The sequence below is a fragment of the Eretmochelys imbricata genome, chromosome 2, assembly GCF_965152235.1.
Source record: "Eretmochelys imbricata isolate rEreImb1 chromosome 2, rEreImb1.hap1, whole genome shotgun sequence".
NCBI lineage: Eukaryota > Metazoa > Chordata > Testudines > Cheloniidae > Eretmochelys > Eretmochelys imbricata.
Genome location: NC_135573.1, coordinates 199,474,554 through 199,498,489, shown reverse-complemented (window position 1 = coordinate 199,498,489; position 23,936 = coordinate 199,474,554). Strand labels below are relative to the sequence as shown.

General features: G+C 44.4%; 1 protein-coding gene across 6 annotated transcripts in view; it reads left to right on the top strand.

Moving 5' to 3' along the window:
- Positions 1–6,809, top strand: part of NR1D2 (nuclear receptor subfamily 1 group D member 2) — a 32,335-nt gene extending 25,526 nt beyond the window's left edge. For all 6 annotated transcript variants that reach the window (XM_077811267.1, XM_077811268.1, XM_077811271.1 and 3 more), the window contains 2 exons: positions 437–647; positions 2,748–6,809. In XM_077811267.1, the coding sequence (XP_077667393.1) occupies positions 437–647; positions 2,748–2,944 (408 nt within the window). In that variant the 3' untranslated portion in view covers positions 2,945–6,809. The remainder of the gene's footprint in view (positions 1–436; positions 648–2,747) is intronic.
- The last annotated feature ends 17,127 nt before the right edge of the window (positions 6,810–23,936 follow it).

The following is a 23,936-nucleotide window of genomic DNA, read 5'->3' as shown; positions in this document are numbered from 1 at the left end:
AAATTTCTTAGTCTCTGAGGTGGCACAAGTCCTCCTTTTCTTTTAGCTTGATACTGTTACTTGCTACCCACACACACAGGGCGAAGAAAACGTTTCTTCTAATATCATGAATTTTTTGTTTGCTCCATAACTATAAACAAGTCCTCATACTGATGCATTTGTGAACAGTGTTTTCTTTATGGCTCAGGATGTCTGAGGCTTAAGTTTTAGTTCTGCTATCCCTTCTCCCCCTCTACCCCCAAACAGCAGCTAATTTTCCTTATTCTCCCAGATTTCAGGGACGTAGCTTGCATCATTCTTTAGAGCTAAGTGGGGTATTGTCTATTTCTAATCAAGATAAGTGGTAGGAATGAACTATTACATAGTTGTAAAATTAGTTTATTTTCTCATAGATCTATACAAATCTGCCTATATTTTCTTTTCTCTCTTTTGCCAGGTTTTAATGGTACGGTTTGCATCTTTATTTGATGCAAAGGAACGTACTGTCACCTTCCTTAGTGGAAAGAAGTACAGTGTGGATGATCTGCATTCAATGGGAGCTGGCGATCTACTCAACTCCATGTTTGAATTTAGCGAGAAACTAAGTGGCCTGCAACTTAATGATGAGGAAATGAGTTTGTTTACAGCAGTTGTCCTGGTCTCTGCTGGTAAGGAAAGAAAGTTAATCTATACCTTTGCCAAACTTTGAATACAGTTGTCATTAGAGTGAAGGCCTCTGTAAAATATATATATTAAGCCTAATTAAGTTGGCTTGAAGGATTTAATGGGCCTCTTCTAAATTCCTGGCGGCCTGTAGTTTAAACTTCTGTAGCTCTGGACAGGGGGAAATTGCATATGTGAAAAACAGTCCTGATTTGCAGATATTTAGGACTTTTCTGCTATTACTATGGAACCCAAACGTCTGTTTAAAAGAAAAGAAAAATATCTGGCTTTCTCTACTGCTGTCTCACTGCTGTAGTAAAATATCCTTTCCAAAAAGTGTCAGCAGCCAGACAAGTAATAGGTCGAGAGTGGGAACTATGGGCCTGATTTTCCCCTCGCTTATGCCAGTTTTACACAGGTGTAACTTGACTTCTGGGAAGTTAATCCTGACTTACACCAGTGTGGGTAATTGGAGAACCAGGTCCTTTTTACCTCAGAGATATCTTCAAAGCCTGGTACATAGCTTAGTAGTTTCAATTTTTTTGGTAAAGTCTCTATCCTGCAATTGGATCGGAACCTCTATTAGCAATAGGGTTGTCTGCATCATGAACCATACCTTATGCAGTTGAAGAGCCCATCAAGTCTTTAAAATGATGACCAACCTTAACTATTGAAATCAGGGGGAATTCATGACACTCAATTCTTTGCTGGAACTGACCCAGTTTTCCTAAAATTGTCACTTTTAGTCTATTTGGAACTTGATAAAATACTTTAAAGACCATCAAATTGTGTTTTCTGCTGCCATAAAATGCTAAAATATCGGAGTTGAGATTTGGGCCCCAAGTTGCATTCCTGCCACATCCCAAACTCCCAATGTGGTTCCTAGTATCACTGGGAGTTTCCAGGGTGTAAGGAATGCAGGACTGGCCCTTAAACAGTTCCCAGGTTATTGATTTTTGAGTACACCATCAGACCTAGCAATTCATTTTCTAAGGGTCACATGGGTGAGCAGTTATTCACTTGAATAGTCCCACTGGTGAGTAATCCCATTCTCTCCAATGTTGCTGCTGTGATACATTAAGTGTTTAAAAAACCGAAACAGCACCAGCAGGTGGAGGCTGCTGGCCAGCTTCTACAGTTGTTTGGGAATGCAGCTTCTTCTCTCCTTGTCCCCCATTTTGCTAGCCAATACGTAAGAAAAGCTGGAGCAGTGGCCATGTCTCCGTTCCCATCCGCCTTTGGGATTCCACGTGCCCCAGGAGCATAGGGAGGGGATCAGTCCCTGTGCTCCCAAGTGTACAAGGGCTGCATTTCTGCCTGAGCCATGTGAGTGTGGGGAAAAGGCTCCTTAGACGCTCTCACAAACTGTGCACCCACGTTCTGTGCTTGAGACAGGCAGAATCTGAGTGGAATATTTTTTCTTGAAAAAGGGAAGGATGTTGAGAGCTTTAGATAGTGAACATGTTCTAGTGCAGCAGTCTCCCGGGATGTGATCTGTTCTCAGTGCTGGCTAACTAACTATAACTTGAGATAGGGCCCAGTCCTGTAAAGTGTTGAACTGGCTCTGCTTCCATTCATCAGTGGCTGCTGAGCCAAACACTTGGCTCAAATAGCTTCCCCAAGATGGTGGTCAAAAACAGGACTTTAGAGCTAGGCTCTTAAATTCTTTCTTAGACCTGATTTTCTGCAGTGCTGAGCACTTGCGGTTCCTGTTGAAGTCAGTGGAAGGTGCTGGCTGTGCAGCACCTCCAAACTGTTAGGCTACTTTCATTATGCAGCTAAGGCCCTGATTCAGCAAAGCACTTTAGCCCATACTTTCCTTCAAGCATGTGCTTAAATCCATCTCTCTTCAGTAAAGTACATATGTGCTTTGCTTTGCTGAATAGAGATGGGACTGCCTGCCTGTGTCTGAACTTTGCTGAATCTGGGCCTAAATAAGGATGTGGGAGACTCGCTTGAGCCACCCAGGTTTGAAAGTCTTGGCTCACATTTTTTCCTATATTGGTTGATGTGGACAACTGACTCGTAACTGCTTTTTATCTGCAAGCTATGTTTGCCTGCCTTTTCTCCCACTCGTTTTTTTTTTCCCCTCCCTTTCCCTTTAGATCGATCTGGAATAGAAAATGTTAACTCTGTGGAGGCGCTGCAGGAGACACTAATTCGTGCACTAAGGACCTTAATTATGAAAAACCATCCAAACGAAGCCTCTATTTTTACAAAACTTCTTTTGAAATTACCTGACTTGCGTTCCTTAAACAACATGCACTCTGAGGAACTCTTGGCCTTTAAAGTTCACCCATAGGCCTTTAGCTCTTATTTATACATGAACTTGCCTCATGTTAAGCTGTATATTTTGTGCTAAAATACTTATTTATATGTTTGTACCACTTGCTGGAGAAGAAAACCTCATTGACTCTTAGTGATTGGTTGATACGCCGTAACCTTGCAGTAACATTTCAGAGTGAGTACGTCCAGTGGTTAGCAACGTGACATTCAGAGTTCATCAAAATATCCAGAATCATCAGTATGTTGACTGTAAAGTTTTTCACTCAACAGAAAGACCTGTCAGCTTCCTCTGGTGAAAATCAAAAGCATAGTAGCTGTGTGGGAAATGAGAGAAATGACAGTTGGGCTTTCCCATATCTAACGCATGTAGTCTTGCTTGTCTGGAAAGCTCTTACTAATTAACTAATGACCTATATAAAGTACAGAATTGTGTGTGTGTGTGTGTGTGTGTATATATATATATTTGTGTATGTATATAAATTGTTCTACATAAAAATATAGACATAATTTCTTCACAATATTTTAAACTGTGAAGGAGTTAAACTTGCAAAAGCAGGTTCTCTATGGAAAGAACCAAAATAGATGCACTTTGTGTATTGCTGAACTAATTATCTGACCATTTATAATTTTTAGAAAACAGCAAATTTGCATTGATATGCTATATTTGTTAATAAAAGAAATACTGTGACACCAAAATTGCAGTCAGGTCCAACTTTATAACGAGAACTATTAACTGAAAGAGAATTGTTCAGGGTACTAGTTAGATTGATTATTTGTTGCAGCTAAGGTTCTTACCTTGTGCTGATAGTGGTTAAAAAGCTGATGGACACTAGCATAGCTGATGAGCAACAGAATTCATCAATTCCTCCTAAAGAATCAAGGAAAATTTTCAGGAAAAGTGTATCCATCTAATATCCAGATTGCAGGTTTGTTTGTTTTTTCTTTTGGGTTTTTTTTTTGGTTTTTTTGCATGTATATTTCTGTGTCCATTTCTTTCTTACACTACACCAATTTGCTAGTTGACTGCTCAATAAGATTTGAATACAGAGCTGAGAGAGACACCTTGGTCTTTTCCTGTTGTTTTACCGCCAACCTTAATATGTATATAAATATTGGAGCTGTATGCTTTTTAAAGAACATTTTTTGTGTACGGAAAACAAGTGCACTCAATTGTTGGATATCATGACTCGCTTAACAAAACAGAGTTTTGGGGGTTTGGGGCTCTGTTTATTCCAGACAGAAAAATTCCCAGACTTGAGGGTCTGTTTTGTATTCTGCTGCTTTCCACCCTAAAAGGGAGGAGGGGGAATGTTCCTCATGGAGTTGAATTTCTTCTGTTATAGCAGGAAGTGACACCACAGACTCGTGATTTAAAAAGCCAAAGCAGTAATGTTATAAATAGTCATGTTACTGTCATATACTGTGGGAGCTGAAAATGCTCTTTTTACCTTCATGTTTAGTTGACTGATGTTAAAGTTTGACCCTCTAAGGTCTTAAAATTGTGTAACACTAACTGTTGTCAACTGATAGAGCGTTGTTGCTAAAGGGTTAATGTGATGTGTAAGGGCACAGTCCCTCAAACTTTCTGATGGCAGAACTCCCATTAACCTTGCAGGTTCAAAACGCTATGGACTTCTGCAAAGCCAGTTGAAGTCAGTATGAATCTTCCCAATGACTTCAGTAGGATTTGGATCAGGCCCTGGAGATCCGATCCTGCACCATGCAAGTCAATGGCAGTTTTGCCGCTAACGGTAGTGGTGGGGGTGAGAGGAGGTTTGGGCTGCGCTGTAGCATGAACATGGGCCATCAGTTTTTAAGCAGAAATCTCAGTTGAAAGGGATGAGTTCTGCCCAAAAGTGAATGGCAAGGGAGTCAAACTGAAGGGGATCTGGAAAGAGTGCAGCTATATCCTTGCTTTGCCAAAAAGCAGAGGGGCACAGGCTTTCCCAATAGCTCCCCCTCCTCCTCAGCTGGTGGGGTGAGAGCTCTCCTCCTGCTTCAAACTACTTCAACCACTGGAAAACAGCCCACCTTTTTAAAATGTTTTCAGGAGATTACATTTCTAGGGCATTTCCCCCTCATTTCTGTAAACACTGCATTCAACCAATGTTATTAGTTTTAAAGCTTCACTGATGTGTATTCTAAAATGCACATTTTTGAAAGGACACAATTGCATCATTTGTTTCTACAAGGAGTCAAGGTGGCTCTTTTATATACCCTGTTTCAAAAGTGACGGTCAAACTGACCCCTGATTTTTGGCTTCTTATAGAGGCCTCATCACCATCTCTCTCTCTCTCTCTTTCTTTCTTTTAAAACTTTTATTATTAAGCCTTTAGGAATGTATAATCAGGACTGTGTAAGGATTGCTTATTAAAATTTTAGTTAGATTCAATATATATGCAATATATAAATATTCTGCTGTGTGCAATTTCATTTGAATGAAATCTTCCTACATGTCATGCAAATCGAACTTACATCAGCTGAAAAACCCCCAGATTCATGCCAAAAGGTTTAATGAAAAAGAAAAAGCTATTCAAAATGGCTCATATTTCATGAACTCCATAACTGAACTTCAGAAAGAAGTTACTTTAGCCATGTATTGTGAGCTCACTCTTTTACTGTGTCACTGGTTATACACTTGTTAAATGCTGAGATAATAGTCTTCATGCAAGACATTTATGAGTACTGTAGATGGGACTTTGCGGAACGATTAATATAACGTACTGTATGAATTTATTGAAATGTTACTGATTGTACAGGTTTGAAAAGATTAAATATGGGCATTATGTTAGCAAACAAAGCTGTTTCCATGCTGTTGTGTATCTCTATACATATAAAGTCTACATGGGGGAGGGACAGTACATATGCCGAGGCACAAGGAATCAGAATGCCAGTTGGTGTAAGGTCAGTGGAGCTGCGCTGATTTGCAGTGGTATAAGATACTGCTTTTTCCTCCAAGGTGGATGAATGCTTGGTTAGTTGAAGATGATTTATGATTACCAGCAGGGTAGGAGTAGATTTCTATCCTTTTAATACTAATTTAAAACGTCTTCACTGCATTGTAACTGAGTAGGGTACATGGTTTGTTTTCCGTAAAGCTAGTCTCAGGGAGACCAGTGCGCCCAAAAGCAACCGATGAGCTTTGATTTTTCCAATTTAAAATTTGCGGATTGTCAGTGAAGGGTTTGTTGTTTCAAGCTGTCGGTTCTGGAGAGCTGGGAACACAATTTAAAGGGGCACTGTCAAACTTCCCTGAAAATTGTGTAGCTGCTGCTGCTAAACAAAATCACCCACACCAGAGCCCCCATTGTTGAAAGAAAATAGAGAAACCTCTTGCCATTTTGCTTTGTGTATTGGCACTGCTTTAGTCCTGCCATGAGCGCCTCATGGTCTGAAACCCGTGGCCCACGCAGAACCTTTGTGACTCCAGCAGGGAGCTCATTGCAGAATCCCAGCTTTAGGCAGAGCACTTAAGCATTGGCCTTGGGAAGTTTCTCACTTTGTGGGAATCTCTCACACAGCATCCTAGGGAGGCGGGGTGGGAAGTGACACAAAGTCCTCCAAAATAGGCAGAGAGCCAGGTGAGAAACAACTTTTAACTCATTTGGAGAAACTAACTAGATTTCAAGTTGACAGTGCCCCTTCAAATGAGGATCTTGCCTTGACTTGGTCCCAAATTCTGATTTCCTGTTGTTCATGCACTAACAGAAATAAATGGTACCTTTTACAAGGAAAACACATCTAATATTGTAGTCAATATCTGGGTACAATTTATTATTAAAGTATAAATGGACATGGGCATAGACTGCATCTCATCCTGTTTCTGAATCATCATCTGAAAACTGTATGGGAGGTACGGAGAATAAAGATCATTTCTAACCGACTGTTTTGTGGTTTAATTGTTAAACACTTTCTAAAAGTAAGTGGAAGTAATCATTACATCCTTCCCCTGAAGAGCTTTCCAAGCCCTTAATCTTTGAATTCCTGTTTAGGTTGAAGTGAACACAGATGGTGACTCTCCTGAGAGTCTCCTGTCTTAATAAATTATTCTCAAGTAACATCACTAGGGTCCACTTGTATGCTGGTAAACAGGAGGAGAGGCAAATGAAATGTGTTAAAAGCCTCTCTGATTCATAGAAGTTGCAGCTAACATGAACAGAAGTCCTGCATCAGGGTGGGTCACACTGTAGTTAAGGTTGAGATAGGTACTCCTTTCTGAGCCCCTGTTTTCAAACACTTGAGTTATTCCCCAGTTTACCTTTTGTGTTGTAATAGGTCATGCTTATGCTCAGCTCAAAGCCAATTTGTGTGTATTTATATATGGGAAAATCATAAAGGCATTTTTTATTTATTTTTAACATAGGAAAAAAGTATGTTACATTTTAAATTGGGGAAGGAGAGAAGGGGTAAAAGGCGCCCTCTCAGGCCTCAAACCTGGCTTTGTTTAAAAAGATCACATTTAGCAAAATGCCCACCACTTGACTGTGGACCTTGTTAGGGTTACCAAAAAATTGGTTAAGATTTCCAAGTTGACATCACCTTCCATTTACCAGTAGCAGTTTAGGGCCAGCTTCAGGGCTCATGTGTAGCTAAACACACAGCAGTGAGACCTCGCACACGTTTGAAGTTAGGCCTCATGCTTTAGACTTCCTCGTGGTATGACAGGAATTCTTCAGTGGGTGGGTTCCTAACATCATCATCTTGCATCAGGAAAACTCTACAAGCTGCCCTCAAGTTCAGTTTCTGTTACCTACGTCTGTCAGGTGATACTAATAGGCAAGGTGTCAGAAAGCTATTTTTAAAATGCTGTAAAGTGTAAGAGCCATTTTCCTTGACTGGCCACCATTTACAGGCCATGTTCTGTAAGCCAAGGACAGGGAGCACTAGAGCCGTTTGCCGCATAGGATAATTGTTACATAGGATAAAACTGTTACAGTTTTAAATGCAGCACACTTTACGTACAGGAAACATTTTTTTTAATGAGACAAGCACCATAATTCTCAATTACATGAATGCCCCTTTATGCCATTCTGGAAGTTTAAATGCACTTCGAATTCAGCAGATATGGCCCCACCGCAAACTGGTGTAGAAAAGCTCTGCAGTGGCCCTGCTCCCAGCCTCTGGCGTGCTGGATGGGGTAGAGGCGTCGGCCAAGCACAATATGGCTACTCGCGGGGGCCACTCTTATCTTATTTTAGGGGCTGGGGTTGGCCTTTGTATGGCCCCAGAACAGTGGGAGCACAAAGGTGGCTTAAAGGGGCCTCCTTCCCCCCAATCCTGCTCCAAGTGCAGGAGCGGCATCACGTCCAAAGGGCATAGTGCTCCGGCTAGCTTGTAAAGCCTGTGCGGTGCAGGTGTCCGGGCAGGGAAGACGCCTAAGCGAGTGTCTGGCTAAGGCACTGCTTACCTAGCATGCTGTCCTGTACCCCGGGCCCACAGTTCAGATGCACCTCATTTAAAGGGCTGCACTTTCCAGTGCCCGAGCAGGTTCTTCTGAGGCAAACCCTCACTTGTGGCTGGGACTTGGAGCAGGGGCTGTTTCCAAACAGATGTATGCTCTTCACCTTTCCCCCATCCCCCTCCCCCGCGCCCCCCATTGGTCAGCTCGGCTCCCTCGTTCATCTCTTCCCCTTAGCTCAGGACTTTCTTCTGTGGTTCCTCTAGTTCTGTCTTCCTATCAGCCCTTTTCTGTACTGTCCCTTATACAAAGTCACCAGCGTAATCCATACTGGCGCCTTGCCACTGTCCCCGGTACCTTTGTAGCCCTTTCTCATTGCGCGGCTGAGCTATTCAGGGGCATGTCTGAGCCCCCTCTAGTGGCTAGTTTGATGCATGGACCTAAAAGAGCAAATTGGGGCCGCTCTGCTATGGTGGGTTTCAGAGCAGCAGCCGTGTTAGTCTGTGTTCGCAAAAAGAAAAGGAGGACTTGTGGCACCTTAGAGACTAACCCATTTATTTGAGCGTAAGCTTGTTAGTCTCTAAGGTGCCACAAGTCCTCCTTTTCTTTTTGCTATGGTTGATTCTATATGCGCTTCAGGGCAGGGACTGGCTCTGCCTCTGTATTTGGCAGCACGTAATTCACAGCGAGCGTTACCACTACCTAAAGCATTAATTAGCATTTGGCAGTCGTTAATTTCCTGGGTGGTCTAGCTCAGTGCTGCTCTTCCAGGGAGCCCGGCATGCACCCAAGTGCCAGCTGTGATACAGCTCTGGTGCTAGTTGCAGAGGGACCAGCTGGCAGAAACCTGGCACCTGAGAGCACAGGACCAAGCCAGGCACTCTTCTCCAAGGCTCTTCCCCTGGACGTGCAATTAGTCTGTCAGGAGGGGGCTTGCTCCTTGCTGAACAAACCACAGGTCTGGGAACTACACTCTTGAGAAGCCTTGGCATCAGCAGGAGACCAGCTGTATCAGGGCAGATCTGTGCCACCGTTCCTGTACCGCCCATGCCATGGCAGCACCATTCCTGGTAGCTTTTGTATAACTCAGTGATTGAGACTTCCCGCCGCCCCCCCCATCTTTTAATAAATAAACCCACTTATCCCTGGCTGCTACTCATGTACCTGCCCATCTGAGTTTCCTGAAACCATTTGCGAGCCCTGCAGCTGCAGATTGTCTGAACCAGCCCACTAACAACCTAGGCTCATGTTTCTGCATGAAAGGCTTCAGTTTCCCAAAGAAGAGCGAGCCCCACAACCTGATGTTGCCATGAAACAGTCATTTGCTGAGGTCCCTGCATTTTAATGAACAGCAGGAGCCCATCACGGTACCCTTACTTGGACTGGCTAGATGCTGGGCTCGGTCTGTGCTCAACACCTTCAGCCAGCCAGGAGCGCCATCTTAGCTCCCCCAGTCTTCAGCAGCCCTGCCCACACTGAGCTGTTTGTGGTCCTGCTGCTCTTCCACCCAGCCAGGCATCCCAGTTCTTCCTTTTCCAGATCCAGGCAGGCTGCACCTGCACATGGCACCTGATTAGTTGCTCCAGCAGCCCCCTCTGATTGACTGCTTCCTCTGCAGCCACTCTAGGCTGCCTGGAGGATTTCTCCTCTGCTCTTTTCTGGGGCGGGGTAAGGCAGGGACACAACTCCAGTAGTGGGGCCTCGGGATCTAGTCCACCCCACCACCCTCCCATTGAAATCTGGGCCTGTGTTAAGCAGTTACAGGAGAGAATGGTCATCTCACAGCACTACCCTTTTCTAGTCTATGGCTTTTCTGCTGTAGTTTATCATTTGCCAGGCTGTACAATTGCTATGGCAGACTGCACTGCCTCAAGCTCAAAAAGCCAAAGCCAAGTTCACCCAGTGACAATAGCATTAGGCCAGGGGTCAATTCCTCTTAGTATGACAACATAATTTACTGTTTAAACCTACAATTAACATAAAACACAAAGAAATTGTCCATGCACATTATGATAGTGACACTTTAACTGTGGGCATGAATTATCGCATTGCAGAAGCACGCATATTTCAGTCTCGTACTCTTTCCAGCAAACTCCCAAACACTGATACTTTACACTTACAACGTACCTTTCACTGACCTCCGGGTGTCACCCTGACTAACTGAAATGACAATGAACAGGGCTTGTCCTTGTATACACTGATCACAAACTGACCAGGGTCTGCCTCAGTACAACTCTTTGATGATGTGTTCTCTCATGATAAAACTGTAACGACAAGGCTTGAAGTAGAAGAGCTGGCTCTATCACTGAATTGCTGTGAGACCTTCAGTCAAGTCACTTAACCTTACTGTTCCTCAGTTTCACTGTCTGTATAACAGGAAGGTAAATCCCATAATATCTGCTATGAGACTTCACTGAAAAACATTTGTAAATTGCTTTGAGATTCTCATGTAGAAGGTGGTGTAGAGATGCAAATTGTTACAAAGTTGTCTAGGAGTATGTCTCCACTACAAAATTAGGTCAAATTTATAGACGTCGGGTTTTTTTTTTAGACGTTGTTTTTATATAGTTGATTGTGTGTGTCCCCACACAAAATGCTCTAAGTGCATTAACTTGGCGGAGTGCTTTCACGGTACCGAGGCTAGCGTTGACTTCCGGAGTGTTGCACTGTGGGTAGCTATCCCACAGTTCCCACAGTCTCCACCGCCCATTGGAATTCTGGGTTGAGATCCCAATGCCTGATGGGGCAAAAAACAGTGTTGCGGGTGGTTCTGGGTACATGTTGTCAGGCCCTCCCTCCCTCCGTGAAAGCAATGGCAGACAATCGTTTCACGCCTTGTTACCTGTGCAGTAGCCATACCACAGCAAGTATGGAGCCTGCTCAGCTCACTGTCACCGTATGTCTCCTGGGTGCTGGCAGACATGGTACTACATTGCTACACAGCAGCATCAACAACCACCCATTGCTTTGTGGTAGCAGTTGGTGCAATAGGCCTGAAAACCATTATCATTGTGTCTGAGATGCTCCTGGTCTCCTCAGTAAGGTTGGTCAGGAGCGCCTGGGCAGACATGGGCACAGGGGCTAAATTAGGAGTGACTCGACCAGGTCATTCTCTTTACTCCTGCAAGCAGTCCTATTGCACCATCTTCCGCCAAGCAGCCAGGAGATGTGGATGGCATGCAGTCCTACTGCACCGTCTGCTGCCAGCCAAAGATGTAAAAGATAGATGGAGTGGATCAAAACAAGAAATAGACTAGATTTGTTTTGTATTCATTTGCTCCCCCCTCCCTCCCTCCGTGAAATCAACAGCCGACAGTTATTTTGGTGAGGTTTGTCAGGGGCACCTTGAAAACTTTAATGGAGATTCAGTCCTGCCTGAAATACTAGAGGGAGGGATAGCTTAGTGGGTTGAGCATTGGCCTGCTAAACCCAGGGTTTTGAGTTCAATCCTTGAGGGGGCCATTCTGTGTGACAGTTAATTTTGTTTCTCCTTGATGTAAAGCCACCCCCTTTGTTGATTTTAATTCCCTGTAAGCAAACCCTGTAAGCCATGTCGTCAGTCGTCCCTCCCTCCGTCAGAGCAACAGCAGACAATCATTCCGCGCCTTTTTTCTGTGCAGACACCATACCACGGCAAGCATGGAGCCTGCTCAGATCACTTTGGCAATTAGGAGTACATTAAACACCACACACATTATCCAGCAGTATATGGAGGACCAGAACCTGGTAAAATGAAACCGGGCAAGTAGGCGACATCAGCACGGTGAGGAGAGTGATGAGGACATGGACACAGACTTCTCTCAAAGCACAGGCCCTGGCAATGTGGGCAGCATGGTGCTAATGGGGCAGGTTCATCTGGTGGAACTCCGATTCTGGGCCCGGGAAACAAGCACAGACTGGTGGGACCGCATAGTGTTGCATGCGTAATGGCACTTTCATGGAACTTTGTGACTTGCTTTCCCCTGCCCTGAAGTGCATGAATACCAAGATGAGAGCAGCCCTCACAGTTGAGAAGCGAGTGGCAATAGTCCCATAGAAACTTGCAATGCCTGACAGCTACCGGTCAGTTGGGAATCAATTCGGAGTGGGCAAATCTACTGTGGGGCCTGCTGTGATGCAAGTAGCCAACACAATCAAAGATCTGCTGATATCAAGGGTAGTGACCCTGGGAAATGTATAGGGCATAGTGGATGGCTTTGCGGCAATGGGATTCCCTAACTGTGGTGGGGCCATAGACGGAACCCATATCCCTATCTTGGCACTGGAGCACCAAGCTGGCAAGTACATAAACCGCAAGGGGTACTTCCACCAGAGCTTGCAGCACTATTGAGATCACAAGGGACGTTTCACCAACATCAACGCGGGATGGCCGGGAAAGGTACATGACGCTTGCATATTCAGGAGCTCTGGTTTGTTTCAAAAGCTGCAGGAAAGGACTTTATTCCCAGACCAGAAAATAACCATTGGGGATGTTGAAATGCCTATTGTTGTCTTTGGGGCCCCAGCCTACCCCTTAATGCCATGGCTCATGAAGCGATACACAGGCACCCTGGACAGTAGTCAGGAGCTGTTCAACTACAGGCTGAGCAAGTGCAGAATGGTGGTAGAATGTGCATTTGGACATTTAAAAGCACGCTGGCGCAGTTTACTGACTTGGTTAGACCTCAGCGAAACCAATATTCCCACTGTTATTACTGCTTGCTGTGCTCTCCACAATATCTGTGAGAGTAAGGGGGAGACATTTATGGTGGGGTGGGAGGTTGAGGCAAATTGCCTGGCCTCTGGTTACGCGCAGCCAGACACCAGGGCAGTTAGAAGAGCACAGGAGGGTGCGGTGTGCATCAGAGAAGCTTTGAAAACCAGATTCATGACTGGCCAGGCTACTGTGTGAAAGTTCCCCCCATCCCTTGGTTCACTCTACTTCCCTGTAAGCTAACCACCCTCCCCTCCTCCCTTCGATCACCACTTGCAGAGGCAATAAAGTCATTGTTGCTTCACATTCATGCATTCTTTATTAATTCATCACACAAATAGGGGGATAACTGCCAAGGTAGCCCGGAAGGGATGGTGGAGGAGAGAAGCACCGGGAGGGGTGGTGGAGGAGGGAAGGACAAGGCCACACAGCACTTCAAAAGTTTAAAACTTTAAAACTTATTGAATGCCAGCCTTCTGTTGCTTGGGCAATCCTCGGGGGTGGAGTGACTGGGTGGCCGGAGGCCCCTGCACCGCGCTCTTGGGTGTCTGGGTGAGGAGGCTATGGAACTTGGGGAGGAGGGAGGTTGGTTACTCAGGGGCTGTAGCGGCGGTCTGTGCTCCAGCTGCCTTTCCTGCAGCTCAACCATATTTGATCCTCCAGTAGCCTCAGCATTGAATCCTGCCTCCTCTCATCACACTGTCGCCACCTTTCAGCTTCAGCCCTCTCTTCAGCCCTCCACTTATTCTCTTCAGCCTGCCACCTCTCCTCCCGGTCATTTTGTGTTTTCCTGCACTCTGACATTGTCTGCCTCCACGCATTCGTCTATGTTCTGTCAGTGTGGGAGTACAGAATGAGCTCAGAGAACATTTCATCGCGAGTGCGTTTTTTTCGCCTTCTAATCTTCACTAGCCTCTGGGAAGGAGAAGATCCTGTGATCCTTGAAACACATGCAGCTGGTGGAGAAAAAAAAGGGACAGTGGTATTTAAAAAGACACATTTTATAGAACAATGGGTACACTCTTTCAGGATAAACCTTGCTGTTAACATTTCATACATAGCACATGTGCTTTCGTTACAAGGTCGCATTTTGCCTCCCCCCACCACGTGGCTAGCCCCTCACCCCTCTCTGTGGCTAAGAGCGGGGAACATTTCTGTTCAGCCACAGGCAAACAGTCCAGCCCAGCAGGAATGGGCACCTCTGAATGTCCCCTTAAGAAAAGCACCCTATTTCAACCAGGTGACCATGAATGATATCACTCTCCTGAGGATAACACAGAGAGGTAAAGAATGGACGTTGTTTGAATGCCAGCAAACATACACTGCAATGCTTTGTTCTACAATGATTCCCGAGTTCATGCTACTGGCCTGGAGTGATAAAGAGTCCTACCATGGTAGATGCAATAAGGCTGCCCTCCCCAGAAACCTTTTGCAGAGGCTTTGGGAGTACATCCAGGAGAGCCGCAAATGCCAGGGCAAATTAATCATTAAACACACTTGCTTTTATACCATGTATACTATTTTAGAAGGTACACTCACCAGAGGTCCCTTCTCCGCCTGGCGAGTCCGGGAGGCAGCCTTGTGTGGGTTCGGGGGATACTGGCTCCAGGTCCAGGGTGAGAAACCGTTCCTGGCTGTCGGGAAAACCGGTTTCTCCACTTGCTTGCTGTGAGCTAGCTACAACCTCATCATCATCATCTTCCTTGTCCCCATAACCTGCTTCCTTGTTGCCTCCATCTCCATTGAAGGAGTCAAACAACATGGCTGGGGTAGTGGTGGCTGAACCCCCTAAAATGGCATGCGGCTCATCATAGAAGGAGCATGTTTTGGGCTCTGACCCAGAGCAGCCGTTCACCTCTCTGGTTTTCTGTTAGGCTTGCCTCAGCTCCTTAAGTTTCACACGGCACTGCTGTGGGTCCCTGTTATGGCCTCTGTCCTTCATGCTCTGGGAGATTTTGACAAATGTTTTGGCATTTCGAAAACTGGAACGTAGTTCTGATAGCATGGATTCCTCTCCCCATACGGCGATCAAATCCCATACCTCCCATTCAGTCCAGGCTGGAGCTCTTTTGCGATGCTGGGACTCCATCATGGTCACCCCTGCTGATGAGCTCTGCATTCACCTGCAGCTTGCCACGCTGGCCAATCAGGAAATTGAAATTCAAAAGTTCACGGGCCTTTTCCTGTCTACCTGGCCAGTGTATCTGAGTTGAGAGTGCTGTCCAGAGCGGTCACAATGGAGCACTCTGGGATAGCTCCCAGAGGCCAATACCATCTAATTGCATCCACAGTACCCCAAATTCGACCTGGCAAGGCCGATTTCAGCGCTAATCCCCTTGTTGGGAGTGGAGTAAGGAAATCGATTTTAAGAGCCCTTTAAGTCAAAAAAAAGGTCTTCGTCATGTGGACTGGTGCAAGGTTAAATCGATTTAACGCTGCTAAATTCGACTGCAACTCCTAGTGTAAACCAGGGCTAGAACAAACAAGGAATGTAACCAAACTGATTAGCTACTAGATGTTTTTTCCTAAGGACCAGAAATGAGCATTGAGAGTCCATCAGTTCAATCTATTTATTATGCTAATAGAATCTGTGACACACTGTATAAACATGTACTACAGACATAATATTATTTTCTTACATGAAGAAAGTCATAATTAAGCACAACATTAAAAAAAAAACAACACAACACGTTCTGTAATTTTCTAACTTCACCTTATCCACAAAAAGAAAAGGAGTACTTGTGACACCTTAGAGACTAACCAATTTATTTGAGCATAAGCTTTCGTGAGCTACAGCTCACTTCATCGGATGTAGCTCACGAAAGCTTATGCTCAAATAAATTGGTTAGTCTCTAAGGTGCCACAAGTACTCCTTTTCTTTTTGCAAATACAGACTAAAACGGCTGTTACTCTGAAACCTTATCCACAGTGCCTTGGAATTGGAAGGAACAATGTAAAGATGGTTTCAGGATCCCAGGCAATTTATATTACCCTTAACACAGTCCTTCTATATTGTCCTTTCTCTTGAAGACTAGTTCGGAACTATATAGCTCACATTCTAGTTTCCATGGGATAAATGTCTCAAAATAAAGAACCAGTTTCGTGGCGGGTCCCTGTACTGAAGTCATAGGTCACACCATAACTCAAATTCTCAGGTAGTTTGGTGGTGCAGGAATCTATCTATGCTTTATCATTCTATTGTAGACACAGTCTGGACCAAGTACCTAGAAAATGTCAATGTTAGGGGTTTTAATAAACCATTGCAAAGGATAAACCTTGTTTCCACAGTTGGGGCCAAATGCGCTGCATACGTTTTTTTGAGTACTAACTAGAATTCACTGGCGCAGATCCCATTTTCCCCAGACAGAACATACACAGATACAGCCCACTACCCATGAGCCAGTGTTAGAATCTAGCCACTGTGCGGGCAGACAAAGTGTGTGTGCAAAGTTGTTTGCGCAAAGATAAGGGCTAGATTGAAGCCCTTTGAGTTCTAAACCTTAAAATGTTTACTATGATAACTGGTTCCCCACTAACCTTTAAATACAGTCCTCTTGTAAAGCCTCACCCTCCATGCAAGGGAACTAATACACGTCCAACATCCTATTTTAACAACTTTCTTTATGGCTGGAAAAAAATGGGGACATGATGTGTCCAGTATCAGAGGGGTAGCAGTGTTAGTCTGGATCTGTAAAAGCGGCAAAGAGTCCTGTGGCACCTTATAGACTAACAGACGTATTGGTGCATGAGCTTGCGTGGGTGAATACCCACTTTGTCAGATGCATGATGTTTCCAGTTATCTCCACAAGGGGGCACTCTACCACAAGGAATGCCATCATCTGGGCCAATTTATGGTGGCAAGGACATTTTCTGCTGTCTGTATCGCAGCCGAAAAGGAAAGCTATTAGGAAAAATAAACAGATTATCAGGCTTTGAGGCAGAGACATTAGACAAGAGGGATTAAAGTGCAGCTCTGGGGACAAAGATAATGAAGTATGCATTTATAGAAATGTCAGGACAAATGAGAATGACATAACCAAATAATCAAAAGCAGGGAGCAGGGGGAAAACAGCAGCAATGAGAAAAAATTAAAATCACAAGCACATCACAAAGAGCAGCAATTATCCCAGACTGGAGGAAGAGAAAATGCATAGCAGAAAGCGAGCGCGTGAGAGAGGTACAGAGCAGGAGTGGAAGAGCTCTGCTCACAATGAAAACAATACAAACAAAATAATTCAAACCACCCAGATGCACTTAGAGTTCGGCTCAGATACCAAATTCCCAGAATAATTGGTTCCAGCTGCTCATCCATTTCTTGCTGCACTTGTAAGCTTTTGTATGGGGAGGGGATGCCAACCAGTCTTATGCCGCATACCTGGCGGGGCTGGTCCCGAGGCATGGAAGGGAGGACAGGAGCAGGGGAAAAAGGATGGAAAAAGTTCAGGTAGAGAGCAGTGAGTCTACAATGTAAACCCTCCCCCCCCCATTCCTACCATGCCACTGAGAATCCCTTCCATGTGAACACAGAGCCTTTGGGTGGCTGATGGGAGGTGCTTCAGGGAAGAGCCAGGCAGACAGCACTGAGTTAGTCAACAGTGTACTCTCTCTCAACACTCGGACATCAAACATTATTTGAAAGCTTATTATGGCTACTTTAAGATGAAGTGTGATGTGGAGCTCTCAAGTGCTGCTGTTACCATAGGAACAGGGACACACAATGACAATCAACACATTAAAATGACAGGTTTCAGAGTAACAGCCGTGTTAGTCTGTATTCGCAAAAAGAACAGGAGTACTAGTGGCACCTTAGAGACTAACCAATTTATTTGAGCATGAGCTTTCGTGAGCTACAGCTCACTTCATCGGATGCATCTGCAGCTGTAGCTCATGAAAGCTCATGCTCAAATAAATTGGTTAGTCTCTAAGGTGCCACTAGTACTCCTTTTCTTTTTGCACATTAAAATGGCCACTCTGAAATATTTGCATTTGTTTCTATTAGTTTAACAACTCTATGCATTATTTCAAGACATAAAACTGGATTGGTTTGTGACCTCAAAGCATCACAACAATCTAAAGGGTAAAAGAAAAATCTAGTAATAAATTTGTATAGGTGTAATTTACAAAATGCACACTCCCAGGTGCATTTTGAACCATACATTCACAGAGGAATTTTACAAGTGACTGCAGGTTGGATGCCATGTTTAAGAAACTTTCCATGAAGGCACAAGGCATCTACAGATCAGCTGGTATTTCTTGCATCTGACCTTAGATCCTGTCCAGCCCTGTCTTTCTGAAGTTATCATAGTTTACTGTTGTTGTACCTGTCATAGACTTTGATGACAGAATTAGCGTTGTCAAATCCTTTTAGGACCTGCCTCAAATACACAGCAGACAATTCATCCAACGTGTGGAATTAATCTCAATGATAACCTTGGCATCTCAGATCTTCACTATGGTTTCTTTGTTGCATGCTCTTAGCTCATGGATTTTTTTTAGATTGAGTTTCCAGCTGATGCTCTAATTCAGCTTTGTCTGTTCTTCTTGTTGTTCCATCAGCATAGAAGAGGGACATAGACACAGGTCCTATTGGGTGACTAAGAAGAGTTGACATTGAAACATCATCTCTGCATCTTGCTAAGGACAGGGCTCTGCGGAAAACAATTTCTAGATTGATAGCTGCTGTGATGATCCTTCCCTTGCCAGACTTAAGTTTGGTTTCTTGCTGATGTCAGCAAAGGTTTTGATGCCAGATTTCTTATCTGGGCTGACGAACCTAAATGTCCCATCACAATAAAATGCACCTCTCACAGATCTCTCCAACAATCTGCTATTTTCAGCGCAGACTCTTGTACATCTGATATTACATATGGTCCAATAGATACATTGATGTGATGTGATCAGAGTCAAATGGGTTTGTCATATTGTTGATGACATGGTTGGTAAGAGCTGTAACATGCTCTTCAGTGCAGGGGCAAGGACTTGTTTGTGGACTTTGTCTTCACTACTTCTTGTTAGGCCACATCTTTCAGAGCTTTTGCTATTCATAATATGAAGTTATGCATTGTCATCTCTAACACTAATACTGACCTGTGCATAAGTGTCATTGAATTAAAAAGCTAGTTTCTAGAATATTTCAAAGGCTAGTACTGCATGCATCGGCAATCACAAATTAAAACCTTCTACCAGGCAGACTAGATGCTACATTGTATGTACAAAAGGAGAAACATTACGTTAGGAAAGCACATACATTCATATCTACCCACTATGCAGCACCAACTATGGGCACGCAATCTACTGGTACTGATGCACAACCTTCAGTGAGAGACTGATCTGGGGAGGTGGTGGTCCTATACTGGCAGAAAAAGCCCTTCTGTCAACATACACTGCGCCTACACTAGGAGGCTATGCTGGCGTAGTCTCTTTAGTGTAGACATAGCCCAACTCCACAAGGTCGGGAATGATAAGGGTGCACAGGTGTCTTCCAGCTGGGGAACTCAAAGTACTTTACCATCTTGAATGCAGCCTCGACCCCTTCAGCCTTGGACAGGCTTCCATAACTATACACTAGGCCTCTCCTTCCTTAAATAGCTGCTTCTACAATCATTCCACCTCCAAGGACAACAGACCATACTTTGGTGGACTACATGGTATGTGTTCCATATTGTTGGAGCCTGCATAGTAGTCACGTTTGCCTGGGGTGTCTGTACCCTAATTAGGAGCAGTATTTGTGCTCTTTTGTGTGGCACTCTCAACCTGTGGAAAGGTCCGTGTGCACACAAGGCCCCAAACCCTGACTTTCTTACATGTGCAAAAAAATGAGCACAAAAGTTTGTGCTTGTATGTGTATGTGCAGTTACCTCTCTCCAATGTTCATGCACAAATACCCAGTGTGAACAAAGGTGCTAATCAAACATATAAATGGCTATTTATTTGCATGTGTAAAGGTGCAGAAAATCCATGCACACCCCCTTGCAGCCCGGTTTGGTGCTGCAGGTGTGCCCCACCTTAATTTCTCCTGGTTGGGGTGGTAATAGGTTCGCTTTAGCAACTTGGGAGGGTGGGAGAAGAAGCCAACATATGCCAACACAATAACATGTCCTTTTTTAATAAGGCTTCAGGCCAGGACCAGCTTAAATAAACAGTTCATAAGGCTCTCCTCTCAGAGCCTTGGTTCAGCTCCCAAAGTCCACAAACAAAGCCTCTGATTAGGATGGTCTTCTAGAGCCTGATAGGAAACAACCACTGCAGCCTCCATAGCTTCTATCCCCTTCTCTCTTGCTCAGCTTCCTCTTTCTGTGTGTATAGCCCAGCCCTAAGGTGGGGCAGAGCCTCCTTGATTACCCCCAGGTTGTCCCAGCTGTAGGCTCCAGCCTGTCCTGTAAAGGGGTAGTACACTACTTCATAAACCTGCCCTAGAAACTTGCCCAGTCCTAGGGAAAGTTCTACTGTTTATCCATGCCTATATGTGCACTCCAACAGGGCAATCTTTCTAGCTGATGGCATTGGGATGCGGGTCTAGCCACTTCCCCATAACCATATCCTCCAACCAAAGGGGCACATCTTGCTTAGCAGGCCCAAGGATATCTATAAGACCCCTGGCCATATTTTTATTCTCATCATTACAATAGAGAGAGACCTGGAGTTGTGTTCCCCAATGTCCTCTGCAGCTTGTTTGGCAAACAAACTGCTCCGCAGTCTTTAACATGTCATAATTCAAAACAAACTGAGCATCTTATAAGACCAGCCATCCTGTCAGGCCAACCACATCGGAGGTAATTAAGAACATCAGGCTTGCACCATTGGTAGATCTGCATAAGTCTGCCTCCCAGTCTTTTCAAGCACAACCTCCCCAGATACACTCACAGGCACATCCTTCAGAGTTATGGTCATCTTTCCTCCAGCTTAACTCCCTGTGAGGATTTCCAGTCACTACTGGTGGCATCCTTTTTCCTGAAGTCTTCAGGAAAGGACTGAAGAGAGCCAGCCCCTTTCTGATCGTTTTGCACTCATCCTACTTTGTGAGTGATGGTATCAGCTAAGGACCCACCTTTATTCTCCTCCCCTTGTGGAGTCATCTTTTCTTTTGAGATGGACGTATTTGGGGATCACTGGGCACTGATTAGGGCCCCATGATGCTGTTCTCTGCCTGCAGCTGGGGAGTGGACCGTTGTCTTTTTCTTGTCTACTTTGGTTTCTTCTTACACGGGTGTTTCTACATCACTAACATGGTATCTTTTTCCTTCAGTGGATTGAAACACTTCCTCACACAGCCTGTCCCTGGACATTCCCCAGAATGTAAATTTTTCTTCAGGGCTGACCTCTCTGTCTCCAGTAGTTCCACCTTTTCATCTTTGGTCTCAATGATCTGGTACTGCCTGAGGATTTCCTTGTGAAGCTCTTCCAGCTCTCTCCAACAGCAAACACTTTTCCTCACCATTTTCTTTATTTTATTTCTCAGGTGGGCCAACTCCTGCTTCTGTTTTATGGCTTGAGACAAGACATTGTTCCTGGAGAAGCGTTTCTGTTCCTTCTCTTGCAAGGCCTCTTATTTTCGAGCTTGTAGGGTATTCATCTGTGCAAGGACTTCAGGCAGGATCCTCTCAGATGCAGTAATCTCTTCTAATGCTTTCCAGCTTATGAGTGGATGGCAGCTGTAGAGGGTATCACCATTACTGCAGCTTCCTTTGTAGACATAATCTCTGGTTCATGCCTGTCTCTTGATGAGCACTCCACTTCTCCCTTTGAATAGTTTTCTATACCATCTGAGTCATCACTTCACTCAGCTGTATAGACACCAGGTTCCTGGCGAGTTATTGCTGTGCTTTCCATCTCATTGCACATACTAGTGTTCTTGTTGCGTACCTCTGTCCTCTCCAGAGTCATCATCTTTAGTCTTTCAGTGTCTAAATTGTTCTAGGAGCTGAGTGTTTTGCTACTTGAGTTTCATAGTTACTTTCCTCTAACTAGACCTGCTGGCCTGTAAGTTTCGGTACACATTCTTCTAGTCTTTTAACTGCTCTACTCATGTCCTGCAGCTCATTCTGGGGTCACTCACTCTCGAGCTGTAGGTCTTGTCCAAACCCTGCCAATTCCAACTCTTGGAGAGGTTGTGCCCTGGTATAATTCCTTTTCCACCTTGGCTTCTTGGGGGCAGGTGGCCTGGCATTTCGTGGACTCAGAGTCCAGTGGCTTTTCCAAGCAGGCTATCCTTGATTCCATGGCTGCAAGAGGAAGACTGGTACTTGGGCATCATTGTTCTTTCCAATTCCTGAAACTTGGTCATCATGTCCATATTTACTTAGCTGACCTGCAGATTTATTTTCTCAGGCTGATTATTCACTATCTGGTTGTTGTTCTGCTCCTCCTCCAGCTGAGCCCAGCCTTGCTTCTTCTCTAGGTCCTTGACCCGAAGAACTGGCCATCCCAGCCATCAGACCATCCATGTCGTGCAGTGCCTGGCACTTGTAGGAGAAACTTACAGCTGATAAATGTGGCATTTGTACCACCTCAGTCTTCATCTGCTTGCACAGGTACTGGAGCTTCCTCTTTAACTGCAGGGCTTCTTGGAGGCTAACCTAGATCTTCCTCTGAAGAATATCAGGTTTGTTTTCCAGTGTGTTGATTCGTTCCCTCATCTTAGCTACAATCAAATGGCTTTGCTCCTTTTCTGCAACTTTCTGCCTGTCTTCTAGTTGAAATAACTCATAAAAACAGATTGTTTTTGTCAGGTTTAACAGATTAAAGCTTAACCGGTCCAATTGAAACTGATATAGTGCCATGGTAGATGTAGAGGAGCTGAAATGATTCAACTAGTTGTCCTGCTACTGTTCAGTAGTGGCCTTGCAAAATCTTAAAGAATGCACTGCTTCTGGGAGCTGAGCTGAAATTTGTGGGGAAGGTACCCAGAAGGCATTGCAAGTGAAAAGTTTAGGACAATGCTAACATAGGCACAGGACAAAACTTCAATGGATTCACCCTGACTAGTGCTAATGTACTGAAGCATTTGTGTTTAAACTGTTTCAATACAACCAGTTCAATACTCTAGAATGCACAAGGTCTAAGGGAAAGGTCAGGTGAATACTGTGAACGCATGAAGTGAGTGCACAATGCTGCATTTATGTTGCTAACATGGGTGGAGCTGCTCCATTGAGTGTGTGCATTGGTGGCAGATTTTAACAAAAGGGCCAAAGAACTATGAGTGAAGTAGGCCAATATTCCAGTAATGACTGAATCAAAAATGCGATACAGAACATGAAAGAGTCTCCGTAGCCATCCCTGGGATTCTGTACTGGCTTGTCATAGTAGAGATTGCCAAGCATTCTTTTTTCTTTGTGACTGGAGTTCTTCTTTGGGACTCGAACAATGTTTTCACTTTGAATTATGGTCTGCCAGGTTCTCAAAAGCTCCTGTACTGTACAGCTATTTTAGTGATTAAAGCAGTAAAGCTGGCAGTGGACAAACACAGTAAAGAACTTTGAAATCCCAAATTGCAAAGGACTTGTATATGGCTAGGAATACAGAAGGTCTCAATAGAGTCTACTGACAATTGTGTCTCTGACTTGAGTTCTGCCAAACCAGCACTGAGAACCAGTTCCTCAAGAAGAAAAGGAGTACTTGTGGCACCTTAGAGACTAACCAATTTATTTCAGCATAAGCTTTCGTGAGCTACAGCTCACTTCATCGGAGTACTCAATTGTGTCAAAGAAAATATTAATTATTCTTATGACTGCTGCTTTTACTAATCAATTTGATGCAGTTTGCGCTTCCACTGTGATGAGCACTTGTGACAAGTGACACTCAAGAGGTCAAACGGAAAAATAAAACACAACAGTAAGGAAAATCTTGAGGGGGAAAAAAAAAAGTGGCCCTGAAAAGATATGTGCCAAACTTTGCCAGTGAGTCGCTTTCCTTGTGCTG